This window comes from Cyrtonyx montezumae, unplaced genomic scaffold (assembly GCF_038088225.1).
Source record: "Cyrtonyx montezumae isolate F1298 unplaced genomic scaffold, pur_monq_1.0 scaffold_4, whole genome shotgun sequence".
Lineage (NCBI taxonomy): Eukaryota > Metazoa > Chordata > Aves > Galliformes > Odontophoridae > Cyrtonyx > Cyrtonyx montezumae.
The window spans coordinates 7,091,585-7,105,100 of record NW_027072045.1 but is presented as its reverse complement, the minus strand read 5'-3'; the positions used below and the strand labels follow the sequence as shown (position 1 = coordinate 7,105,100).

The 13,516-nt window shown below is 38.2% G+C and overlaps 1 protein-coding gene across 1 annotated transcript in view; it reads left to right on the top strand.

Moving 5' to 3' along the window:
- FHIP2A (FHF complex subunit HOOK interacting protein 2A) overlaps positions 1 to 11,117 on the top strand; it is a 29,994-nt gene extending 18,877 nt beyond the window's left edge. Inside the window, exons 12-17 of the mRNA XM_065746846.1 lie at positions 801 to 941; positions 2,554 to 2,644; positions 4,274 to 4,417; positions 8,661 to 8,801; positions 9,947 to 10,050; positions 10,147 to 11,117. Of these exons, the coding sequence (XP_065602918.1) occupies positions 801 to 941; positions 2,554 to 2,644; positions 4,274 to 4,417; positions 8,661 to 8,801; positions 9,947 to 10,050; positions 10,147 to 10,252 (727 nt within the window). The 3' untranslated portion in view covers positions 10,253 to 11,117. The remainder of the gene's footprint in view (positions 1 to 800; positions 942 to 2,553; positions 2,645 to 4,273; positions 4,418 to 8,660; positions 8,802 to 9,946; positions 10,051 to 10,146) is intronic.
- Positions 11,118 to 13,516: the final 2,399 nt, after the last annotated feature.

The window sequence follows — 13,516 nt, the reverse complement described above, 5'->3', positions numbered from 1 at the left end:
GTGAGCACAGAGAGCACACTGTGTGTTCTGTGTATTCAGCTGTAACTACAATGAGCATGTGTAAAGTGAAGCACAAATTGCTATGTCACCAACCAGTGTAAATTGATGGAAGAATATCAGAAAAGCAGAAATTCTGAAAAGTGGATTTTCTGGACTGGGCACTCCCAAGATTTTCATTTAGTGATTTACTTAAGCTTCTAGTTAGCTTCAGCTCATGCACATTCATACTATATTCAATGAGATTGTTTATAGAGTCAGTCGGTCACTTAGGTGTCCTGTTTACATTTATGTTCTTTAATGATTTTTTGATGGGAAAAAGATAATTTGGAGGATGCTTTAAGTAAAATCCTTTGAAATACTCCACATAACTTTTGGAACTTTTTTTTTTCTTTAACCTAATGGAGGAGGGATAAGGACTAGTCACATTCAGCTGTTTTAGCATCTTAGATTTTTTTCTGAGTCATCTAAAATAACCTGATAATTTCCAAGAGTGTAAGCATCTCTTATATGAAAGATATGTCTACAGAGTTTAAGAGATTTTACACAGTGATTTTTGTAGGGGTAAAAAAATATCAACTTTGTTATTCTTTAAAACAAGATAAAATGTTGCTGTGTGTGTATAAGGGTTGGCATTTCTGCACATTAAGTTGGTAAAAAAGCTGTGCATATGGCAGCGTTCTGGAGAACATCATAACTGTTCAGAGATGAAAAACAGAAAGCATGCCTTCTGATCCAGAGAATTTCTTGCCTTCCGTAACATTCTGTGAATTATTATGTTTTTGTCTAATATAATCTCCCAGAGACCTGGAGGAAGATCCGCTGTTTACTGATCTGTCCCCAGATAACACTGGGGCTCAAGAGTGGCTCAGTGTTTCTCCACCTGTCAGTCCAGAACATCCGAAAAATGATGGGAAGACTGAAGTTCATAAAATTGTAAATAGGTAAGTTAAAACAAACACTTAAGGAAAGCTCTGAATGTGTGGGTGTCTGCACACACTGTGCATACCAAATGTACTCTGTAATGGATGTTGTTCTGTGCCAGCTGGTAAAATGACTCCACAGAAGAAAATTGTGGCATTTTATCAGAAAACTACTCCCAGAAGATTAGAGCTTTGCAACAAGTAAAAATAATTCAGCATAAACTTGAAGAATATATAAACTTTACAGCTAATAGTCTGGTTGAATACTCAAAATTCTGAGTAAAAGCAGAATAATGTTAATAATATTAATATTATGCTTTCTTTTCTCACAAAATGGCAAAAAAACCTCCCGCTTTCCAAAGTTCCTTAAACACTTATATTAAAGGAAATAATTGTTGTGCTAGAGATAACCTTCTGTTCTCTGAAAACCAGGGGCATCTCTGTCACCTGTAATGTACCTTTGTACATGCTAGACATACTGCAGATTGGATATCACAAAGAGGACAGATTCTCTTCTAAGCATCTTAGTGATGGTAATTCTATTAGCAACTAATATTAGGACAAATGCGGTTTGCTCTGTCAATATACTTTAGCAAAGCAGCACTGGTATTTCAGTGCTGTCCTATCTACTTACCTAGAAATAATCAAAGGTGTTAGCCAAAGGCAGCTAACAGCCCAAGGACAGGCAGCACACATTGGAGTAGTTGCTCTGTGCCTTCTTTCCTCCAGTACTGCCATATATAGCTTCCAGTGGACATTATCTGGAAGGAAGATGAAAGCAACAATTTCCTAAATTCTTCCTGTGTAACCTCCATCAATGAATAGAAATCTTTTAGATTTCCAGTGTCTCGTAGATTTGTTTTTTCATATAAGATGAACACCATATGAAAATCGAGCTACTACGTATTTCTGCATACAAATCTTCCAGGAATCTCCAGAAGTTCTTGGTTCATGGAGAAACTGAACTTTAGGAAGAGGGTCCAAAAACTGAGTTTTGTATTGCTGTCCAGAAATTTTAATTTTTTTTTGTAATGGTTTGAATGACATCGCTTCTCTAATAAGATTCAGGCTTTCCTGAAATTACTTAGGGCAGATATTGATGAAGTAATAAGGATATGTGGTCTGTGTACTACATACCTGGTAAGGGCATTTGTATGCACATCTGCCTGTGCATTCTCAGATATTTATTGCCATAACAAACTATGGGAAATAGAACTGCCTGTGCAGTAGGCTAAGAAATTTAGATTGTAATTCTCTTTCAATTCTTTTATTCCTCAGTGAATTTCCCATATGCTCTGGTAATATGAAGATTGACCTTTAGCAAATACTTGAGCTAGTTACGACTTTCCTTTTCATCTCCATTCTGTCTGCTCACTTTCAGAATGTGCTAGCCTTCCACTGAGGCTTTTACCTCTGGTGTTGCATCCAAAAGTTCTGAAGTATATGGTGTTTCATGAACAGTAGTTAGAATACTTAGGTATAGATACTATATTCTCTGTTCCTCACATAAAGTTACATTTGGATTAACGGCCAGACAATTCAGTATTGTGTACACTATTAGAGGTGATGAAAAGGTATTGATCTTGAGCACTGTGGATTATAGGTATTCATTAACATTCCTTTGTCTCTTTAGCTTTCTGTGTCTTGTTCCCGATGAAGCTAAGTCCTCATACCACGTGGAGGGTACAGGTTATGATACTTACCTCAGAGATGCCCACAGACAAGTAAGTCTTCCCTATTCCTTGAGAATTTAAAGTGCTGATGTGGGTATACAAATGGTTCTATAAATAGTCCTACTACATGCATCTTTTAGTAATGAAAGATGGGAAAATTCAATTTTTATTTTTTAATGAAATCTTAGCTTTGGAGATTTCTTTTGATGGTGAATCCACCTTGTATTACTCTAGTGGGAATAACAGATGACATTAAGTGCATTAATATTCATATAACAAATACACTGAGAGAAAATCTGAACTGCAGATAGGTTCTTAATTTGCTTTTGCGTTTATCTGCATTCTCTTGGAGAATTGCCTGCCAAGCTGTTTGAAAGGACTAAAGGGAAATTAAAATGCTGCATAGGAATTATGCAATCTGAGACTTCAAAAATAAGGGCTCATCATAAGGAATGCACAGCCTGAGGCATTCAGGTTTCAAGTTGATAGTTCTGGTAGGAAGGAAAATCTTTATGATTTACTAATTTGAAATAAATGCAGCTTTTGTTTTCACAAATGTAATCTGAAATCTTCTTGGTAAGAGGTCACTGTTTATTTACAAGTTTCTTACTGAAGCCTTATGAATCTTGTATAATAGAAGAAGTAGTGTGAAGTAAAGTAACTGAGAGCTATATTTAGATGGTACTTTAAAAACTCCACGATCTCTGAAATATGGTATCAGCATTTTAGAATGAGAAGCTTGGATTTCTGTACTTACTGTATTATTTTATCTGTAGTCTCTACTGAAAAGAAAGAGAATAGAAAATAGAGAACAAGGAAATAGAGGATGACGTAAAATTCCCCTATGTTCTATTCTTAGATGCCAGAAAATACATATCATTTTTGTACTTCTTTTATGCCTTGAAAAAAAAAAAAAGAGTATTCTGGGAGTTATTGGAGAAAAGAATTGGTTTCTGTCACTTCCTGACAGTGATATGGCTACTTTAAAATATTTCCCCCCTAAGAATAGCACTGCCTATTGCTATTACTACATCCAAGTAGCTGTTCTGCTTCCCTATGTCTGTTCCTGGAAGCCTGCACGAGTATGTATGCTGCACACAGTGAAGTCTGTTTTCCCTCACTTTTGCTACTGTTGATTCCTGGTTTCCTTATTTTGGTTCATAATTGGTACTCCTTTCAAGGTATAATTCCTGAAGAGTGAGACACCAGGCAGCCTGCAGCAAATCAGAGGCAGAAGCTGATAGGCAACTGAGGAAGACTACTGTGGCTTGTAGGAAGCAGAGGGAAAAGAAAGCCCTGTGGTACATTTTGTTTGTGTCACATGCACGTGCATGTGCCTTCCCTGTCATGGGAACTGGGGAGCAGTCTGGGCTGGGTGATGAGATGAGCTGCGCATAATGATCAAGATGTGTATTAGTAGCCTTAGTTTGTTTGGTCTCAGATGATTTTTGGTAGCTGTAGGTTTTTGTTTCTAAAACTAGCCTGGCAGCATGAATATCGAGAAGAAAATGAAGCACGTGTACGGAAACTGATCATGTTTGGTTTAGAGTAACTATCCCTTTTGGACTTAGATTTCTCATATAGCTACAGATTATGGTGTTAAGGCTTATAACGCTATTAAAAGGAAATGAAACAATTTCCACAGAGGTTTTGAGTGTTTTCCTAACTACTATTTTCTAGTTCCGGGATTACTGTCTCATCTGCTTACGGTGGGAGTGGCCTGGATCCCCCAGGTCTTTGGAAAAGTGCAATTTAGAAGCATCATTCTTCGAAGGCCACTTCTTGAAAGTCCTCTTTGACAGAATGGGCAGGATTCTTGATCAGGTAAGAAAAAGCAGGTTATAAATTCTGTTTTTGTTGCTTTTATCACTACTAAATGGCTTAGTCTCCATAAAGTCCAGTAGATTCCCATAATTCAGATGTCTGTTACAACATGATGATACTGTGTAAAATCCCATGTCCTAGTTGTGGGTCTTTATAGATTGCAGGTTGTTAAAGCAGTCTGTATTTTCTTCTGAAAGCCAGAACAAAACCTTCTTCTACATTAAGCATGCTATTACTGTCTCTAGCCACCTTTTTGTGTGCCAGATGTTTTCTTGACCAGTGTTGTGATTGAAACGTCATTTAAATTGATGAGTAAGACAAGAATATCCTAATGGTAATAGATGAGGCTAAGATAGTATCTTAGAAACTCATAGGGTTTCTGTGGTTCAGTTTTCATTTTCTAGCATTTACACTCTGCAAGTGTGTACATTTTTCAGCGAACAAAATACATCTCCTTTCTTCCATATTTCTTTGAATTTAATTCATCCTATAAGATGAGAACAACTTGCTGGATCACTCTTAACGTTTTCCCGTAGTTAGCAGAAGCTATTATCATTGCGTGAAAGATTTCTAGAAGGTACCCTTTTTCATCTGCAATTTAAAGTTTTTGTGTTGTTCTTTTTTTCCTGTTTTATTATATTGAAATAGTAACTTTGTAGCTGCCAAGGGCAAACAGATAAAATATGATCTGACAGGCTCCTTGTCCTGAAAAGGACATGTCAGACCCAGATTAGTGTAAAGGAGTTTGAAGAAAGTGAATTTCCCTGCTCTGTGTTTCTTTCTGTATCTAGGCGGCCTGCATGACCTCATCTTTCTGAGCACAAGCAAAGTGAAGGCACAGGGAGGTGAAAAGGAGGTCACTTCATGTTTCTTTGCCTTTGCTGAATTCTGGACTTAAATTAATCAAGTCAACATTGCTGTTCTCTGTGAGGAAGATAACTTTCCTTGCTGGTGAATACGAGCCCTGAGGGTCTAGATTACCCTCCCTCTAGCACCAGCTGGAGATGCTATAGATGCAGTAGTACCAATTCTTTGGAGGTTTGCACAATTCTGTTACGTTTTGCGTATGCAGCTATCTACAGAATGAGTAGTGAGCCATGATAGTGGTGGATTTCTAGCTTATAAACAGGACAAGAATCATTTAGATGTACAAATAAATGCACAGGCAACATGGCAACAGTTATCTCAATGTCAGCTCTGTAAGTGTTGAGAGAAGGATGTTTGAGAATACCAACATTTATAATTTAGAAGTCAGAAAAGAAAGCCAAACACTTCTGTTTTTGTATTGTGTATTCTCAGTGTTTTGTTTGGTTCTAGTAGAACTGTACTGTGCTTTGTAGTATTTGAAATGGTTATAGATTGAAGTCATGAAGAGATCTGGTCATCATCAGCTTTTAGGAACAAGAAGCTTTGTGAATATGAAAACCTTGTCTGAGCAATGATATGTGCATTATAAAAAGTAAAGTAAGTGAATTGCATCCCCTAAGAAAAGCTATTGCATGTATCAGATACATGCAATTACAATAACAATAGCACCTGGCATGGAAGCACAGTGCCCATTTTGATAAACTACCTGTCAGCATGACACACATTTTGAGCTAGTCAAGCAAGGTGTTTGTGGTGTCAAAATAATTGGACACCAGAAGAAGTAAAATGATCTGCCTGAATTAAACAGCAGGGGTAAATTCTTACTACATTATACCAAAAGCTTACCTTAAAAACCAAACAAACAAACAAAAAAACAGGCAGAAAAAAGAAACCCTCGAAATTCCATGGGGTTATTTATAGTTAAATGCATAAATCACATAGAACAATGTGGAAAATCAGTGGATCAGTAACATTTCTGATGTATGGGTATATATGTCCAGGCAAAGTAAGAAATGTGGAAGAGCCTTTAGTTGGGGGGCATACAGTACTACTTGCAGGTTGTATTCAGTGTCATTTCTGCTTCATCACACTGCTGTGGGTAGTTCTTGTGTATTTATCAGTTTTTATCAGCAGACACAAGAGGGCTTCGCAGAGGTGGTCAGCATTATTAACCAAGTTTCCTGACAGAAGACAGCTGAGGCAGCAAAGTGAAGTGACTTGTTTCAAGGCTGTTCAAATCCAGTACTTCATCTGCTTGACACCGCCTGCTTCCTGTTAATGTTCAACTTTGAATTTCTATGGAACTGTTTCCTGACAATTTGGAAAGAATTTCCAAATTTTTGCTGGTTTTAGCCTCTGTAGTTATAGAGAAAATGTTTAGGTTATCTGAGTGCTGACATATGGACAGAAATAAAAGCTCAGCTTTCCTTAATGCTCTCAATTAGTTTAAATCACAACAGCAATCTGTCTGAACAATGCAGCACGTGTTACTACTTTGTTGCTTTTCTTTGTATGAACACCAGATAAATCTCATGGCTTCAAAGCCTCCTAATGAATTGACTGACTCACACAACTGAAAGACCTTCTCCAGCAGTTCAGTTAGACAGACAGTGGAAAGGATTTATGGAGGAAATTTGTGTCTGCATCTGCAGAGTAGCTTTTCTCTTCCACGATAACTCAGAAGGTAGAAACTCCTGTTACTAATAACATCTAGGGTCTAAAAGCTTCATTTGTTAGAAGGGAGTAGCTGGAATATCAAGTGTGGAAATGACTACCACTGACTGGGAGAAATAAAGATGTTCTTTTCAAAAGATCTGTGAGACAATGCCACAGAAGGTGGTAATAAGTTCAGGATTAAGATACCAAATGTTACTTAAGTGTCTACATCCATTAAGTGGAAATTTTGTCAGAACAGCCCCTGTAGTCTTTGGGAGCTGTTAAAGTGAACAATCAGTAGGTGTCCTTCATTGCAAGGCGAATCACCAGCTCAGCTTCTTTGACTGTATTGACTGGCAGGTCAGCTCAGTTGCCTGAGCTATCTGTTGCCGTTTTTGTCATGCCCAAGATCCACCTCTGTGGAACTGTCAGGAGACTGACAGGGTAACCCTGTGCATCTGAGGTGGCACGTAATGTTTGTCAGTAGGTGTACCAAGTGTCAAATCTCTGTTGAGTAGGCTAATGAGAGTCTGGGCATGTATTAAACATAAATCTATCTGTCTTAAACTGAACTCTTCCAAATCTTATTCTGGAACAGGGAAGAAAGTGTTCTCTGGTTCTTCAGCGAGATGCTAACTTCTGAACATAAAGGTGGTAATCTGAGGTTGTGAACACACATCCTCTTTCACATCTGATTATAATCATTGAGCGTGTTACTGACAATATATTTCTGGCAGCTAAATGGATTATGAATGAGGGCCCATAATCCATTTCAGGTAGAATCAAACAGATTAAGTTAAACCATCTGGGCATTTGTAACATCTTTAGACTGGCATAGGCCTGTAGCAAGGGAATATCTGTCCAACTCTGCCATCGTCTGTTCCAGCACTCAGTGGGAGGAAATTCCACTAGTTTGGAAATTTGGAGGTGCATTAAATTGTAAGGTTATTTTCACTGTGATGAGAAAACCCAGGACAAAGGATAAAAGAGTTCTTGGAACATGAGGAAGCTATGATGAAAGTACTTTTCTTTTGTAGAAATAAGTTTCTTCCTGTGTTGGTGAAACACCTTTAAGATGGCCACTGGTATTTTTCCTAGAAAGTCCTTCTGACTAATCAGCATCTAACTATGTTGACTCTTTCATCTTATTGATGTGGAGAGAAGAGGTGAAGAAGCTCAGAATTTCACATTGCCTTCCCAGCCCTGCAGTGTCTCATTTCCATTAGCACATTGCTACAAGATGACCAGGCCTCTGCAGTGGGTCTTTCCTGGAAATATGAAAGTGACAGAAGAGAAATACGATGTTAGCTGTAAATAGGGATTTATCACTCTCAATTTCCTGAGCTGGTATAGCTTGCAGTTATCTAGAAGCAAGATGTTTAATCTAGGCTGATTGTTGGTTTAGCTGCTGAGCTGAAGAATGATTTTATAGGAGGAGGGCTTATTATCCTACAATAAATGAGAAGTGTGCAGAAGCTTCATGTAGTTGAAGATGTTATATAGTTAATATCTAATGCTTGACTGTCATATTCCCTTCTGTCCTGTGGGGGGACAGAGTTTGAACCTGTCTTCTAATATAGCTTTAAATCGTTACGTATTTCTAGCCCTGTATGTAAGGTTCCAGTAGTTAAAATACTTTCTGGGTGCAAAATACTAAGCACAAAAATAACAAAGCAGTATGTTTTCCTCTCTGTTTTAATTTAAATTTATTTTTTTGCAGCCCTATGATGTAAATTTACAAGTTACTTCAGTGTTGTCCAAACTCTCCTTGTTTCCCCATCCTCATATACATGAATACCTTTTGGATCCTTACATAAACCTGGCCTCTGGCTGCCGGTCTCTTTTCTCCGTTATTGTCAGGGTGAGTAAACACACAGTTACTGTTTACGTGTGGGTATACAGCAGTGATACATTTAGTAACTATGGAACAAGTGTTTAAAGCTGGATAGTTTAGGTTGGCAAATGGCTTCCTACTGAAAATAGACACTTATGCTCTTGATTTGGAAATCAGAATTACATATTTTCTACCAAAAATATTGAAAAGCATAGTTCTCAGCTTTCATTCTGATTCTTCAAAATTGTTCGTTTGCTTGGTTTCAGTGTTGATTTAAAATGTCCCTTTTGGCAATGATGTTGCCTTAAATTGGACCAGGTGACGTTGTTGTCACTTGCAGGCAGCATCAGATAGTGCTGTAAGAACAAAATGTGGATTCATACCTGGATAGGAAAGAGGTGGCTTTGATTTGTGCACAAACAGAAGGCAGACCCAAACACCTGTGCCTGGGTGAATATCTCTGCTCATCTTTTTTTCTTTTTTTTTTCTGGTGAAGGCTGTTCTTGGCAGTCTGTGACCCTTTTCTGGATTCTGGTCAACCATGAAGTGCTAGATTTATTGGAAGTCTCCTTCCTTTCCCTCCAGTTTCATCCCTTCCTGCCAGACCTTTATCCTACAAGAGCTGGCCGTTTGCCTGTCACTCTGCAGTCATCTCAGTCAGAGATTCCTTGGCTACCCCCCGCACCAGCTGTTACTAAGCTGGTCAAGAGCCTAATAATGATGCTTGCCAATACTAACAGAGGGCTCAGTTCCCCTTTTCCCAGCAGCCCTCCCCTTTTCAAATATAATCTTAATTCTCCCCTTGTTCTTTCCCTAAACTCAGGAATTTACTGGTCAATTGCTTGTGTCAACGTTTACCAAGACAGATTAATCACTGACATAATTAAAAGAAGGGAGTAATATCATTTTTGGCAATAGCAAGTAAGGCTTCAGAGTTTCTGTCCCGTTTTATCCCTACTTTCTGCACTCAGATCCTTGGCACTGTTATTGTTGTCAGTGCTTATGACCACTCACCCTTTTTTGGCACAGAGCAGCTGTTCTGTGTATTACTTTGTGAGTCTGTGACGATTCTGAAGTTGCTCCATGTCCCAAGCACTGAAGGCTGTCGTTTATCCTTGCTACCAGTCACAGAGAGGCATCACTTTGTGTGTTGATGGTGTTGTACTTTGCAGGTTGTTGGAGACCTCATGATTAGAATCCAGCGCATCCCAGATTTCACTCCCAAACTTCTGCTGGTCAGAAAACGCCTGCTGGGCTTGGAGCCTGAAGGGCCCCTGTGAGTAAATCACAGTGCATTCTCCAGGATCCACTGCTGGGTTTTGCATATGCCAGACCTGACTCTCTGCTCTTTTTTTTTTCCTCTCTCACTCAGCATTGACCACCTGACATTACTAGAGGGTGTGATTGTCCTGGAAGAATTCTGCAAGGAGCTGGCGGCGATTGCGTTTGTGAAGTATCATGCCTCATCTACGCCGTAAGCAGTCTTGATGAGTGGCCAGGCTGTAAGAGCACCTAGCCCATTTCTGTCCAAAAGACTATTGACAACACCCAGAGGAGAAGAGGTGGCATCTCCTGGCAAGGCATCTGCTGCCTTTGGCAGAACTGCAAGATAGATTACGTTCACCAGTTGTTGGCATTCACCACGTTGTGAAGAGGTTGATCGAAGCGGACCTAGAATATGATTAGAGGCATTTTGGGAGAAACCAATACACAGCATTTCTAGCCGTTGTGTGAAGAGCTGCGAAAGCTGCACGAAGAACCACAGGCATCAGACCTTGGTTACTTTTCTGTTTTGATGATAATGTTCAGGGAGTTAGGTCTATATGTGTTCTGGGGCTCACATGCGCCAGTTTGCTTCTTGTGACCATATTACTTCTAAACAGCAAATTAATTTTGAAACATTCTTATGTCCTGATTCTTTTTTTTCTCGAGTGGATATGTGAAAGGAAATCACAACTGCACTTGTAATCAAAATTACAGTTGAAATTAAAAATGAAGATAGGTTCAAAAAACCCACTAATTCCTACATGGTGAGATATATTAATCAGAGTTTTTTTCTGATGAATCTTAAAGACAACTCTCAGCTTGATTCACCCGTGGATTACTACAGTAGTATGAAACCCATACTAGTGAACTAACCCAGATTCAGGATCCAATACATAACAAATATCTCAAATACACATTTTTGTGTCATGTTTATCTCTGTCTTTCCAGGTGATTGCTTTTCAGGTCATCTGTGTAACTAGATTCACTTCAGGTTTTTGAACGTGAACTCCAGTTGTTTATCTCTTGTCACCTTTACAGGGAAGTTAATTATAGGTCATTAGTTGTTGCTGAAACAGTTTTATTTCTGTTTAGCTTGAATTGGTTTAACAATCTTTTGTGCCTTAAAAATTGGCAATATAAATGTTCTGTCATTTTTAAAAACGTTTTTATTGCTTATCTAACCCTAGCAGTACTGCCCAGCAGAAGATTGACCAATACCAATTCAGTTAAAGTTTCGATACCATATGTAGGACCAAAATTTGTGCCTGCTTTGCATAGTGCTGGGATACAGAAGTGAATCTCAGCAAATTTTTTTCAGTGTGAGTGCTCTCAGCCCATTTGCATTGCTAAGACTTCAGTGAGCTTTGATGATATTTCTCCAGTGTGATGGCAGCTGGCACCTCAGACAGAATTTGGGGCTTGGTGCTGTGTAGGCACCAGCAGAGGTCTGAGAGGCTGAGCCTTACCCTGCCAGGCACACACACTGATTTGGGTGAGAGACCTGTCCTGTTATCCATGCACGTGTATAGCACCTCTTTCCCGTCCTGTAACAGCATAGGTGGGCAAGGTAGAGTTCTGCTCCTTGTGTTTACATTGTATTTCTTTGTCTTTCCTAGTATCCTATTTGCACAGTTAATGTCCATTTTTTATTTGATTGCTTATATGCAAATGCAGACTAATTCAGTCACTAGAATTCATCTGGGTTTATATGACTGTACCTAGAATCAGATTCTGCTCTGAATCCATTCCTTTAACTTTTATTTTTATTTTAAATACATATATTTATAGAATCTGGGTGTTGAGAGGTCATTTAAGTTAGGTTAATTAGAAGTGTCACAGTTAATGGGCTAAATTTATTCTTGTCACAGCAGTGAGGATGGTCCTGCTGTAAAAGCATCCATACAGGTTCATCTGGGAAGAAAGTTTAACTGAAGAGCTGGGAAAATATTTTGACAAATAAAACTGTATTCAGTGGTCCCCTTTAAATGGAAAGCTTCTGTTTCTTGGATTTACCTGGCAAAAAAGAAAAAAATTAAGGAACTATATTTGACTTCCTTCCCTTATTTCCCCTCTGAATTGAGCCATAAAATGTTTTCAGGTCAAATTAGCATCATAGGATAAAGATCAAAAAAGTCACTTTTCTCATTTTTCATGTTTAGAAATATGCCTTGAAAGCAGCAAGTCCTATTAGAAGTTATGTTAACATAACGTACTTGACTTGTACTATAGAACATATGTCTATGTGGTGATTTTTAATACAGAAATTTGTTATAATTAAGATCCCAGTTCAGGCAAGCAGTTAAACTACTTGAGTTAGGTAAAGCTTAATTTCACTAATTTTCCTAAATTACAGTTTCTTGCATGGATAAAGTCAAGCTGTTGGGCACAAATGCTGATGCTTCACTCAGTTTCAGTCTTTGTTGGTTTCTGCTTGCTCTTAATTACTTTTTCTTTCAAATTTCTATCATTTATTTTTGTATGTATATGTACCAGAATATTTTTGATGTCCTGATTTCAGTTCAGACTGGAAGTGATGATACTGCTATGAATGAAACTTGCAAGAGCGTGGTGATTGGTAAAGCCATTCAGGAGGTGCCTGATCTTAAATGAAACCATTGACATGAATCTTCAGCAACAAAAGCAGTGTTCTTGCTGAGTCTCTTGTGAGACTCAGTTGATAAATTCATAAGAAATGGATCCATCCTGATAAGTGAAGCAATCATTGGTTTGTGAGTGCTGCCTACAAACCCTTAATTGTGACCATGCATGGTGACAATGGTGTTTATTTTTGTAAAACTGATTTAGTTTTCCTTAAGAGATGGATCTCATTTAATTTTGTTTTGTGATACTTTTCATGCACTTTTTTTTGGTTAGTTGAGGTCCATGTTTTCACCTTCCCAATCTATGCATGTCACTGAGGTGCCCATTTTGTTTCTCTCTGTGTTTGTATGTGGTTATTTATTACCCAGAGGTGGACACCTGAGAAAATACATGGCCTTGAGTTGACATTATAAACAGACCTTCAAGATGTCAGTGGAAAAAGCAAGTGCTTATCACCTTTGAAACTATGGCCATTATCAATAGATTGAAATGCTTGAGAGGAAATACTAGGATAACTTCTGATTTCTGAAAGCAAACGCAAACTACTTTTTAACCCTGATGCACGTGTGTAAATATGCACATTTTTACTTTCTGTTTGTAGTATGTATTTGATTTAGACTCTGATATAGAAAGTTTTGTAATACGCCATGTGCTGAGCTCCAGTAGAACAAGTTTGTCCTTAGTTGTTTTCTCATATGACTGTAATATTCCTGCTATTCAGATCCTGTCTGTGTAACGTTCTTACTGTGTATTTGTCTGTGCAATATAAAAGCTGTGATTTGATACACAGCTTGAGTCTGGTTGTACATCACCTATGTATATATATATACATAGATTATATATATGAGAACCAGAATCCCGAGCTTGCTTACACT